The 12,786-nt window shown below is 38.6% G+C and overlaps 2 protein-coding genes and 1 long non-coding RNA gene across 8 annotated transcripts; 1 reads left to right on the top strand and 2 right to left on the bottom strand.

Annotated features, from left to right (window-relative positions):
- Window positions 1–350: 350 nt before the first annotated feature.
- On the top strand, window positions 351–3,700 carry mkrn2os (MKRN2 opposite strand). 5 transcript variants are annotated; one of them, XM_022250078.2, is made up of 5 exons: window positions 351–488; window positions 1,657–1,880; window positions 2,028–2,077; window positions 2,167–2,329; window positions 2,690–3,700. In XM_022250078.2, the coding sequence occupies exons 2-5, from the start codon at window positions 1,660–1,662 to the stop codon at window positions 2,910–2,912; spliced, it is 657 nt and encodes a 218-aa protein (XP_022105770.1). In that variant the 5' UTR covers window positions 351–488; window positions 1,657–1,659; the 3' UTR covers window positions 2,913–3,700. The 5 variants fall into 5 exon arrangements, with proteins under 5 accessions (XP_022105770.1, XP_022105772.2, XP_086989868.1 ...); XM_087133742.1 differs by lacking the exon at window positions 351–488 and adding an exon at window positions 505–755 and having other exon boundaries at window positions 1,745–1,880; XM_022250079.2 differs by lacking the exon at window positions 351–488 and adding an exon at window positions 505–755.
- Window positions 770–2,952, bottom strand: LOC110987387 (uncharacterized). Its single transcript, XR_002599264.2, has 3 exons — window positions 2,821–2,952; window positions 2,239–2,410; window positions 770–1,875 (listed from the first exon to the last, which is right to left on the bottom strand). It is a non-coding gene; the product is annotated as an uncharacterized LOC110987387 (long non-coding RNA).
- Window positions 3,153–12,775, bottom strand: snx17 (sorting nexin 17). 2 transcript variants are annotated; one of them, XM_022250073.2, is made up of 12 exons: window positions 12,215–12,771; window positions 11,155–11,353; window positions 10,668–10,843; window positions 10,373–10,466; window positions 10,160–10,244; window positions 9,891–9,960; window positions 9,498–9,590; window positions 8,792–8,992; window positions 7,783–7,968; window positions 7,199–7,312; window positions 6,248–6,310; window positions 3,153–5,367 (listed from the first exon to the last, which is right to left on the bottom strand). In XM_022250073.2, exons 1-12 carry the CDS (start codon window positions 12,269–12,271, stop codon window positions 5,266–5,268), a joined length of 1,440 nt encoding a protein of 479 aa, XP_022105765.2. In that variant the 5' UTR covers window positions 12,272–12,771; the 3' UTR covers window positions 3,153–5,265. The 2 variants fall into 2 exon arrangements, with proteins under 2 accessions (XP_022105765.2, XP_086989865.1); XM_087133739.1 differs by lacking the exon at window positions 6,248–6,310 and having other exon boundaries at window positions 12,215–12,775.
- Window positions 12,776–12,786: the final 11 nt, after the last annotated feature.

The following is a 12,786-nucleotide window of genomic DNA, read 5'->3' as shown; positions in this document are numbered from 1 at the left end:
GCTGTTTCGCCGAAACAGCTAAAAAGCCATGCGTGAGGAATATTAAAAATAGATCGCTGTACAATTTTAGAAATTAGAGCACTTAAATTTCATACGACACTTGTACTTCAGCAACATTGGATGTAGTCTCCTTACATAACACAACACCGACATTCGATGTTTTGTCAACATACGGTACCTACAGTACAAGTGCAAATGCTGGATATTTCCTTGACTTCAGTAATAGATTTAACTTACGGGGTGTTCCGTTTCACGAAGGCTAGCTAGCTTGAAGCTTTGGCCACTATGTAGTGAAATTGCACGAGGGCGCCCCACATCAACAACGTGCAGTTAGTTAGAGCGATGCGTGACACGTAGATTATATTAGCACTCCGATCCGATGATCGCGCGCTGAACAAACCAAGTTCCAACAGTCTTGACAGTATGATAACCGGCGCAGTTCTTGCTGACAAGCCTACCTCATATAACACTGGCCGCTACATGTACATGTATGTGAAAATTCTCTTCGGCTAAACACGTTGGTTATAATTGTGATCGACTCTAGAAAAATGGGTTATATCCTTCAAGTCGCCATGCAGACTCAGGTTATGAGTTTTTGATATGGCTGGATTCTGTATCGAATGATCGTTGTATTCAGTGCGCTGCGTTCTGGAAATACATGTACATGTATAATCATTTGTATATCCACATTTTCGGATAAGAGCACTTTTCGAGAAAATGCTCATAAAGTGTAGTGCTTGGAAACATAATGCTAGGTAGGATTTCCCACTGAATGATCCATTCTTCATCTTTATTTATCAGTATCCATGTTTGTAGTCACAAATTCTGAAAATAAAAATATTATAGACATGACAGAACACAAAATCACATTTTCGAAGAAATTTTGCTCTCTCCAAAAAGAACAGGCAATTACGTGTTTTGGCATTGCAGGACTTATTAATACAATTTTTCACAGAGCTTGTCACAATTGCTGATCCAAAACTTTACAAATGTATTTCAGCTCTCGTACGTATTCAGGGTAGCACCAGACATGCCAGAGTAGAACTTTATATCGACGAGAATATAATATCATATCAGTGCTCTGAGTAGAACTTTAGGCTGCTTAGATTAGAGTGCAGGCAAATTCGTGCACGAAAGGCAAAAACAAATCAGGCCAATTTCGCTCACCTTTTGACAAAGGAAAGAGTTCTGTATTCGGACAACACTTGATGTCCCGTCATGCCCGTGCACAAACATGTAGGACTTATCTGAAAAAAACCAAAGTGTTTTCTAAGTAAATGGTTTGAAATTTTCCTTGCTAAACTTCACTATTTGAGACATGTTATCACTTTCTGACAGCTGTTGTTACATTTTAAGGGAAAAGTAGTGTTGTCCATATATGGAACTCTTTCCAGACAATATTCCCCCAAAATTTCAGAGACAAGGTCCTCAGTATGTTACTTTCCAAAAGTGAGATCTCAATTCTGTGTTTGAAAAAGACTTTTCTTTGGCATTTTGCACCTGATAATGACCTGAATAAAGCTAGGCCTAGGTGATTTTCAGTTTAAATTGTAAAAATGAAGACTGTCATGTTCAACGGTTTGAAAAAATTGAGCATTAATTGGTCTAGTGAGTGGTGACATGACTACCATGTGCACTCCAAAATTGTCATTTCAGCTGATGGCGACAAGATCACACAGAATTAAGTCTTTTGCACATCTGTGTCATCCAACAACCAAACTACTGGTCTTTGATTTGCCGGCAGACTGCCCCCTGTGTGGTCAGGATGTTGATGCTTCCAGCGTGAAGTCCCCTGTGGCTCAATATCCATCACCGTTTGTGTCTGCCTGTGGAGTACCATTCTCTGTGGTCATTAAGCCAACAGTTGGAGATTTTCTACAGTTAGTATGGATAAAGATTTCAACATTTATTGTACAAAAAAAGTTAAGGGGAAATATACATATTTAGTAGTATCATCTAAGTTAATACCAACTTCTTTTGATATCCATCCCTCTGTTTAAAAATCTGAATTCCCTCATTATTCACAGATCCTATGAACGGGATGATAATTTACATGCAGGCATCACTACCTCAAAAGGTAAGCACATGTACGTGGTCTGGAATCTTCTTGTGGAATTATTGATGTTTATTTAATTGTATGATATTTTGCCCCTTTTTCAACTTCAGGAACTGTGTACAGTTATGATGAGACTGGTGTTCAGCAGGAATACCACCGTTGGTGTCAGTGTTTAGCTGTACCTCTGTTAGAGGAGTCTGATGAAGACTTGAAGAGCGGCTGGGATCAGAGACTAGCAGACACAGCCACAGAGCTTCAGTGGAAGAAAGACAAGTAAGTTTCCCATCCCCCTCCAAACAAAGGCGTGCCACTTTGTGTCAAGATATCACTTGGTTGTCCTCTACTAAATGCCAGCTGCTGACCAAGATATATGGGTAGTTATCACCAAAGGACAAGATCTGCTTTATTAAAACTTAACTTAAAAATTAAGTCAACTTCCAAGCCTTGTTCTTCTGCTTGTAAGCAATACATGCATACCCTTGGTTGAAGTTTGATACTTGAGGGAAATATGAAGTTGTCTCCTTTGTGGATGCTACTTTGAGTTGTCTGTTCATTACCTGTATGGAACAGGTGCCCCATTTCTACTCCTATTCTCTTTCACCCTTTGATATTTTATGTCTCTCTTCCCTGCAGATACCATGAGGACTGTCACAATTGCTTTGACTTTGTAGTTAGCTTCTTGAATGCGATTGGATACAGATATACCCCTCACAACCCGAATGGACCGATCACAAGAGATGGTTTTTGTCAAGATATGATCCTACCTGTGACATCCAGGGCAGCTGGATACATTGGTATCCACCGCAGTATCACGAAGTATGGCTTCCTAGTTCAGCAAGCATCCAAGGTCTTATGAAGAATGTGGGTAATGCAGTTTCTGTGTGTCTGTATTGACCTTGTGCAAAAATAACAGAGGGCGCTGTTTGACTTGGTAAAGAGAATAATTTGGGTGAAGTCCATTGGATACAGACCTGAAAAATTTGAAGACAAGAGAATGCTTTCAAAGTGCCTCAAATTGTTGATTTCTGCATCAGTTTAAACAAGAGTTGTACAACATATGCCACATGTTTAAGGATTAAAATGAAACACTGAAAAGTCAGCTGGAAGCTTGTTGACTTTTATTTATAACTGCATTTCATCAAAATATGCTGCAGAAAAATTTCAATATTAAAAATTACAATGATGCAACTTTTAACTATAGTAAACCTACTTAATAAAATAAGCATTTTACATTGATTATTCAATCTGATTTAAGAACAAGTTCATTTATTGAATTCTTCAAATTATAAAAAATGTAATATTTATTCTAAATAGTAATATCTGTGAATCAAACTGTTATCAACAGCACTGATCTCATCATGAATTTCAGGTGTTTTGCTTATTGTGGAAGTTTGGGATATTTTGTGATGTGACCAAATGGGTTGGAACACATAAACCTTTACACGTGACTTCATTTATTGTTCCACTTAAAAGTTGTTTGGTTTTGCCTAACCTTGTATACAATTGCAAATTTAGCCATAGGGACTTTGATGTCCTCCAAATCCATTTATGTAATTTAGTGATGTATTATTTTTGCAGTGACTTTTGCTTTGCCAGTTACTGATACAAATAAATGCAGAATCACTCTGAACAAAACAGGAATGATACACTTTACAATATGAGCAATTCTATGTGCAATATATGAATAAAAATACTAGCCAGATATTTGGTGATTGTTTTAGTGCTTGGCTTTAATTATAAAAATCACTTGCCAATACAACTTCTCAGTATTGAGCAGTTTATATCCTGTGCTGAGATGACAAATTCCAATGAGAAATAATTTGGAAGAGAGTTCTATTGAAACATCTCCTTATTGCCTTAAAGGTATATGCGAATACAAAAAATAAATATATGGAAGCCAAACGGTCAATTTCTTGAAATGGAAACTCGCCCTTTCCTTGAAAAATAGTGCTTATGATACTTTTTCGAATATGTATCAAGGTATTTTGTACATGATTTTCGGTGGACATCCTCTGTTGGGCACAAAACTAATGTTTTGGTCATGCCTTCAAAACTTCAACATGGGCTGCATTTGGCCTCTTTTCTCTTCTGCTTCTCTAATCTATATACCTTAACTTATGGCCACTTAAAAACTCCAGTTTTAAAATCCCTGATCATTTCTCTTCAGCTTCTGGCCTTCTTTTAGACAGCCTTTTACAAGGTGTCCGAGTCCATTTTCTGCTTCATGTACAAAGTTTCAGATATCTAAAATGTCAAAATTCTGGTTCTCAAAAACCTTGCTTTCATCCCTACATTATAGTTTGGATTCCTCCAGTAATTACTATTATATTCAACATTTACATATGAATTTCACCAAATCCAACAGAACTCTGGTGGCATTTAGCATGACAGCAGATACCTGGATGAAATCACTAAAAACGATACAAAACAGTCATGCAAATTGTGACTTTTGATGATTTGTTGAAGCATGCAGCAAGACATCGGCAATGACTGGAAGACTTATCTTTTGACCATGATTTGAGGGGACAAATAACTAGTCACAAGCTAGTGGCTATGGCCGCTTTTGGACAAAGTCTTATTTCAGTCCCTAGTTTATACAAGTGATAGGCATAAAATGAAAACAGTTGTGCTTTACTGCAGATAAATCTAAAGATTTCCAAACATTACTTTTTAGTACTTAAAATCTGTGAGCTGATGTGGCAGGAAAAATCAGTTATTACTCTGTCAAGAACATAATGCCTGTATTAATGCTAGGCGTACTTGAACAATATGGTGGAAATCAAGTTTCTGAACAGAACATTCGGTTGCATGTAACACAAATGTTCTCAAGGTAATTTACAATAAAATACAAAAATACACCAACATTTTGTAGAAGCCACAGGATGCCTTTACCACTTGCCACTTCTGAACACATGAAAACAAAGAAAGAACTTCAAGTCTTTTATATTTCTTTCCCCTTGATGGCAAGCTGTATCCAACATGCAATAATAATGCTTGCTTACATCACTTAAGTAGAGAACACTTTCTGTAGACTCATAGAGCCATATACATGCATGTACAAGTAGAATTATACAGTAAGCAATGAGTGTTTGAAATCTGGACACACTGAAAACATAAAATCTTACATGCAAAAATACACAAGTGAGCCATCTTGTGCCCTGATCGCAAGCCTTTCACAGCATCTGTTGCTACAACTCTTGAGTAGACTTCTACAAGTCATCTTCGCCAATTCCTGCATCAAAGATGTCATTCTCGACCACTGATTTTGGTGTACTCTGCTTCGGTGATACGACGACTGACTGTAACTTGTCCTACAACAAATACATCAATATCAGCCAATGAACACACCATGTAGATGCCATGAGGGTACGTTCTTTACTACAAAGGACAGACATGTCCTTGGTTGTCAAACCTTTCTTGAGTTCTGTCCATGCTTTGGCCATGGAAGAGTGTTATTGGAACAATAGGAAACATAACACCTTGTCCTCTGTGCTATGGTAAAAAACGTGTGCTTCAACAAGGAATAAGGACAACCTAACAGGATAAGGCCAAAACACAACTTTGTATCAGCAAAAGGGTAAATTAATTCAGTACAGTTATGACTTTTATGTGAAAATTAATTGTTCTATTTGTAAAACCCAGTAAATTTGAATCATACAGTTTATAATGTGTTTTTGCGAATTCTGCGACAGGGTTGATATGAAGTATCTTGTTGTGGGGAAATATTGTATAATATTTTGTGTTCAAAATCCAGTGTAAGACAAATTTCCGTATGGACAATAAAGGTATCAAATCATCATGTAGTACTACAATCAACAACTCGTGTTTCTGATTATCAAGCAATGATGACCACTATGGATGTAAGGTGTGAGTCAAGTTGGAGTATAATACCTTCTGAGTAAAGCACAGGTGATAAGAGAATGCTACTCATGTAGTGCTCGGGTTTGAGTTCTGAGTCCCGTTATGAAACGTTTTAGGTATAGAAACTAAATAATCTGAAAAAATTACTGCAATTTATTGACTTGAGATCTGCACCTCAACATGATCAAAACTGTTTGGCAAAGTTTGGTGCAAACACAAGAAAGGTTATAAAAAACAGGAACACAATCTGCATGCTGGCCAGAAACCTGATTGTGTCACTGTTTTGCTAGCTCCAAATCAACGGCATCCAGCCATCATAGTCATACTTACTGAGATTTTCTTGACGGATCCCTTAGTCTTGGATGTCTTAGATGGACTTGTGTCTGTGGGAGTCTGATGAAGAATGAAGTGGATTGAAAAGAATATAATGAAGGAGATGAAGGTGCTATGTGTGAGAGGATTTCTTGCTACTTTAATTAGATTGTGAACCATGGGGAGTTGGGTTGATTTTGTAGTTCTTTCCTCGCAGTGCGGGTTCGATTGTAGGCTCAGTCCACATGTGGATTGGGTTTTCAGTCCCTACCTGATTCCATGGGTTTTACCCAGCACATTCCTCTGGGGTTTTCCTCCCACCTCTCAAACTGCAACTGCTTCTTAGTCTCCTCTCTACACGTTTCTTCAGGCTCGCGAGCGACAGAACCTAGGGCGCTTTTGAGGAATCCTTGGTCTCATTACCAGCAATAAATAATAAGTAATAATAATGGGAGTAATAACTGAGTGAGGAGTAATATCTATGCACGTCCTTGTCTCACCAACTGCAAAGTCTGTGTGATATTCCTGAATCCTCCAAAATCTTCCACTGTGCAGGTAACCGATGGCGCATTCATTGGATTTCCAAGGAGCACCAAGATGACTCATGTGAATTATTTGCAGCTGGGATCTACCTTCCACAATCCTTTAAAATCCTCCAAAGCCCAGGATTTTGATCGATTTGGAAAGGTTAGACCTTGTATGGAGAAATTAAAATTTCGTGGAAGAGACCTATGTGTTGGTTTGCCTGCCGTCTGGATGAATTCCTCTATTGATTTATATATTTATGAGTGAGGTATGTCGTGGAAGAAGTATGTTGTTATGATGGAGTAACAAAAAGTGTTGACAAATGCAAAGAAATGAACAGATATGAGAATCAAAGCCCTAAATCAAATGTACGACAAATAAAAACTTGAGTAACAACGTATCATTGCATTATATTGCTGCATGTTTTCCAAGAATGCGTTCTACCTGTGGTGGTGTGGTGGGATCAGACTGCCCTGGGGTAGAGCTTGAAGAGGCCACAATGACTCCACCATCTTTGGCCTTAAACTGCCTCTCTGGTCCTTTCACTCTGTCTTGTGGCTAGAATCAGAACCACAGCATGTCCAAACGTGTATGATCATCAATGGCTCAAAACTTTCCTAAATCCTGCACTGTCCTAAACTACACAGTAAACTAATGGGACACTTCTCTTCAACTTTCAAGAGGCATCAAGCCTTACATAAAGAAATACTAGCTGGGCTCTGCCTTCCTCAATCACAGAAAATCCTTCAAAGTCTCTAAGTGGATTTTAGAGACTCTAGGACTGTGAGAATTAACCACTCTGAGGTTTTGAGGCAACCAATGCAACTTTTAAGGACAGTAACCTTTCACTTCTCTGAGTTTACATTGGGCAGATTTTGTTTAATATTTAACAAACACATTTCAGGAAACGATAAACTGTGACATACATATGTCCAACGTCCCAAAGGCAATAAACAGGTATGAGTCCTATAAAATGCAGGGTGGGCTAGATCCAAGATGTTGCCAAGCTGAGGGTGGTAGACACTCACCTTCTTAATACGACCCCCTCTCTTCTTCAGTAGTAGTTCATCCACCATGTCTTGCAGGCAGAGGCTGATCAGGATAGCCTGGTCACTCGTCATTGTGATCCACTGCAGTTTGTTTCTGCCAATGAGGTATTCAAAGGCTAGCTCCAGGTGGGTTGGGTCAACCTTGGCATCATCCCCTTGGTTGACCTGAGGAAGTGAACACCATCCAAGAGACGCTGAAGAGCGATTCCATAACTACTCATCACATTGCTCTCTTAATGACTGGTGTGGAGTTTTTAGTATCATTATGCTTCATATGTGCAAAGGACTCTTAACTCTAATCGTCAAAGACAGCACTGTATACACAGTGGAACGTCGTTATACCGAAAATTGCTTGACCGAACATTCGGCTGTACCGAACATCGTCCTTGGCTCCCAATATTTTGTGCACAAAACCTACCGAACATTATGCAGTTGCAAATCAACTGAGATTTTCCACAGCATGCATCAGAGATCGATCCTGAGCAGTAGCTTCACAACTTTTAGGATAAACTAAATATCAATTTTGAAACTCAAGATTTAATAAACAAGAAAAATAATTACCAGATACATTTCTGAAACCTCAAACATAAATGCAACGGCAAAACATCATGAAAACAGCGAAATCATAGTATCACAAAAGGGTGCATTTCAGTTAGACAAGCGAGGGCACTATTCAACCTGGCAACAAAACGTTCGGCAATTAATTTCGCTATACCGAACAACTGCTGTACTGAACATTTAGCGTGGACTCCGTCGTATTTGTTAGAGCAGCGTTCCACTGTATATTAGTTTCTCACAAACAATGTGGCCATCCTCCAGTAACCCATCTGTGTTGTGCTGTCCCCACATCTCCCACGTCTCACCCTCTAGGCTTTGCCGATAGGTGAACCCCATCCCTTGCCAATAATTAACCTGTAAGGATTAGGCATAGGGCAAGAGCGAGTTCAAGTGAGAGTAAGGCTGACAGAGAAATTTAGCATAAACTTACTGAGGTAATTCTCCAACATCTCATACGTGTTATCTTGAAGGTGCCTTCTTTAATTGCCCCGTCCTCTAATCGAAGTCTGAAGACCAACTCTCGGTTTCCAGCACTGATAACAGCTGGTGTGTTGGGTGCTGGGTAATCAACCACACAAGGCTTGAATTGGATGAAACCATAGTCCTTCAGTGTCCTGGCAAACTGCAAATACTGATAAACAATACCATATGGAAATTGAGAAATCAACCCAAGAAACACAGTCTTCAGAACTTTTCATCAGGGACTCCATCTTGACAACTTCAAATCTAAGAATTTCAACATATTTACAATGAGCTTTACTGAACTTAACTATTGTATTCTTCCATTAAAAAATAAACCAACTCAAGCTCTATGAATCAAAGTGAATGAGGATGACAGCAGCTTCACATAATAGACCCAGTCACGGGCCAACTTTTGTGAAGGGGTTCCAACCCACTCAAGGACAAAACTAAACTCAAGTCTCAAGTCTTGGGTTTTTTAGTAGTTTTATCCAGAAAGTGGGGTGGGGAACTTAAAAGCGCAGAACCCAAAGAAACACAGACATTTCACATGCCTGGATATTTATAGAACTACTGATTAATCTGGTATCTCTAAAACTCAGACCTGGACTAACATGACTCAAAACGTGGACTCATTTATTCATTTACTGTATTCCCGAATAGTTATTACATTCTACCTCCTTGCGTGAACCCTTAGCTTTGAGTGTTTCCAATCTCTTGATCTGATCCATGCTGGCTTGCACCCATCCTCTCTCAATATCACTAAGCACCTAAGTAAAAATAGTTAATCAACTTAATCAACTTTTGAATTAACAAACTGTGACATCACAATTTTCACGTGGAGTATAGACAGGTAGAATCTTATAAATGACTATCTTGTGTCCAGAGCTGGTTCAAGGTCCTTGCCAGTTGCAAATTTAAGGGGCACAGCTCTGAAAGCTAGTTGCAGACATGACAATCTTTGCAAGAGAAATCAAGGTGGGTGTCTCATCATCTGCAAAACTGTTCAACACTAACACCTTAATTTGGTATTTATAACCTACAGGTGTATGTAACTCAAGTAGGCTCACCTGTACATATAAAAGCTGAAGGCCTACACTGTCCTGTATTAAATCATCGTCATATGTGGCATCCCAGTAACTACAGAATATAATAAGGTATTAACAGTTTACAACAATGTAATACAAAGAAATCAAACTTGACATTTCATGTTGCTCATTTTTTGTGGAGTGCTCCAAGTGTGAATCTCTTTTTGTCTGTTACAGGTCTGCCACTGGAGTTGGAGCAGTGTGGATATGCTGTGAAGTTATTATCAGCTTAAGGTTCTGGTCTCACTCACTTCTTGCGGAGGACAATCTTGTTCTTGCCAACAGCAGACTTCAGAGAGATAAAAGGTGATTCAAAATCTTGTACACGACGAACAACTGCACAAAAATGAGCAAAAGTGCAAGAATCGATTCACATGGATTTTTTATCAGTCAGTGAAAAGAATGTGTACAGATTAAACACAAATTCCAGTTAGGAGAAATGTTTCGAACAAGTCCCAACTTACTTGTTCCTCGTTCATCATCTTCGTCTTTCATGACAAGGAACAAAGCGAAGTAGTAAACAAAGTCTGACTTTAAACCAATCTCAGATGCAACAACCTACAAAGCAACAGACAGACACACAAACAGTATAATCAGACAGATGTTCAGACTCGGACTTTAGTCAATTTGGTAGGGGCTTGATATGTTAGGCGCACAATCAGATGTCCCAGACACAGTGAATAAATTGGCTTGAGACACTTCCACTTACATCCAGGCAGGGACTTAGGCTTGACAGACTAACTTGAGAATGGATCCTACCTCTAACACATCATCAGTCTGGTCTGTTGACATAATGTTGACAGTAATCTTGTGTCCGTTCATCAGGTACACATCAAGTTTGGCTTCCATGGGGGTCTCACGCCGAGTTTCTTTTTGGGCACTAAGCAGGAAGCCATTGAAGAGGTCACTATTGGCAATCTTCTGATCTTGACTGACTAAAAAAAAAATCCAGAAAACATACTTGGCCAACTACTGATATTCAAAGTCCAAATAAGTTTTTTCTACAGGTTGGAGCTACACTGTACCTTCCTGGCACACTTCCTTCAGTCTAAAGGTCAGTTTCATGAAGATAGTTGACCCCAGACAAGGTTTGTTGGGGGGCAGAGGGGAACAGATAGCAACAATTACATGATGTGACCATTTTCAGCTGATTTTTGATCAGTATAAGATTCTGTTTAGCAATGAATAGGACTGAGTCAATCGATAAAGAAAGATCTGGCCCAAGGTTGAAATCGTCGGATCATACCGAGTTGAATGTATTTCTCCAGTTTTTGTCTTCTTTCTTCCACTTGTGACGGCGTTAGTGGTAGCAGCTTCTTTGGAGGGAACTTGTGGGTTCCTAAGAAGGATGTACCGAATTCCTTTTTGACTTGCTCCTGAAAGTCATGAAGCTGGGAGAAACGCAGTGAGCAGTGGAAAACACCATTCACATGAAGATTGTAACTCTGAACATAGATATAGAGCAAGGAAGAAAGAATAAAAGAGTTGACAGTATGGGTTGCCGATATATCCAGGAATGGCATGCTTTTAAAATCATAAATGATGGAGAAGGCCTCGTGGTTAGGCCTGCACTTTGACTGTTCCATATGTGATTAAGTTTGTTATCCTGCGAAAATATGCACTGCAAAATTGTACCAGTATTCTTGACAGTCCTCAAACTACAGGTTGAGTACATGGTCACTCCATTATCCTTAATCTGAAACTCATACTTTAATAGTAACTACACGTACATAAATTTTTCTAGCCATAGTAAATCTGAACATTAATTAGACATGTATGTATATACATGTATGTAATTTTCGTTAATATGGTTTTATATCAATATATTTAAATTTAACTGTTTATGTAAGTTTGTAAGCCAATCAGTCTGGAGAGCCCCTTGACAGCAATCTTTTTCTTTGGGGCAATCTATCGGGGGCTGGTTGTGTTTTGTCCTTTGTTCCATCATGTGCATTTACGTCTTACTGTCTGTTTTGTTTACCAGTGTTTCCCGAGAAATGAAATTAAAAAAATAAATAAATTGTGGGTATGTGTACTAAGAAAATGAATCAAAACTATGATACATAATGCTACACTGTGACATTTACTGTTAGAAATAACAAAATGTAGTTTTGAGAAAATAATCCACTTGTTTAAGGATGTCCAATCATAGGCCCTAAAATGCTTTATTTTTTATAGGCATGATGGGCCTTTAAAATATGCAACACGACATGCAGACATCTTTGCATGATCAGATGATGCAATATAGCTATAGGCTGATAAAATTTAACATATTTGAAGAAAATATGATTAAAACGAGAACTCACGGTATAATTACTATTCCCCTCGTTAATATCTTGAGTGTCAGGGATTGAGAAGTGCATGATTTGTTCTTGTTTATCAAGGGAACAGTTCGGCCAAATGAGCTGGTGATTTAGCCTGGTCGTACGCTGGACTGGGGGCGGGGCTATGGCGCTGGTCTTCTTTCCTCACACTCGCTGCTGACGAAATTTTTTGTGACGCACTATGCCTCAAAGCAAATACCGTGCATCTAGTAGTAAACATCAACAATTACATGCATATCAACGAGAGCTCAATAAAGATGCCACTTTTACATACAGCCCACGATGGGCGTTTATTATAGTTTCAGTGAAGTTTGATTACGAGCACAACTTTAGTTACATTTATACTTGTATGACAGTACCTCCAGGTTCCACTTTTGTGGCTAGCATTTAGGCTAGTACTGTACAATGAACGAAATTTTCAGTTGATTAAGTAAATACCAGCAATTTAAAAATCACCAGCAAAATGTACAAGTGTTCAATTTTCAACAATAATTTTCACAATGGTATTTAAAAAGTAGAATTTGTTGTCAATTTCTTGACCAAGACAGTCAATG

The sequence above is a fragment of the Acanthaster planci genome, linkage group LG02, assembly GCF_054643075.1.
Source record: "Acanthaster planci isolate LZ-2023a linkage group LG02, COTS_SCS, whole genome shotgun sequence".
Lineage (NCBI taxonomy): Eukaryota > Metazoa > Echinodermata > Asteroidea > Valvatida > Acanthasteridae > Acanthaster > Acanthaster planci.
Note: the sequence above shows the minus strand (reverse complement) of the source record. Positions and strands in the feature narration are given on the sequence as shown.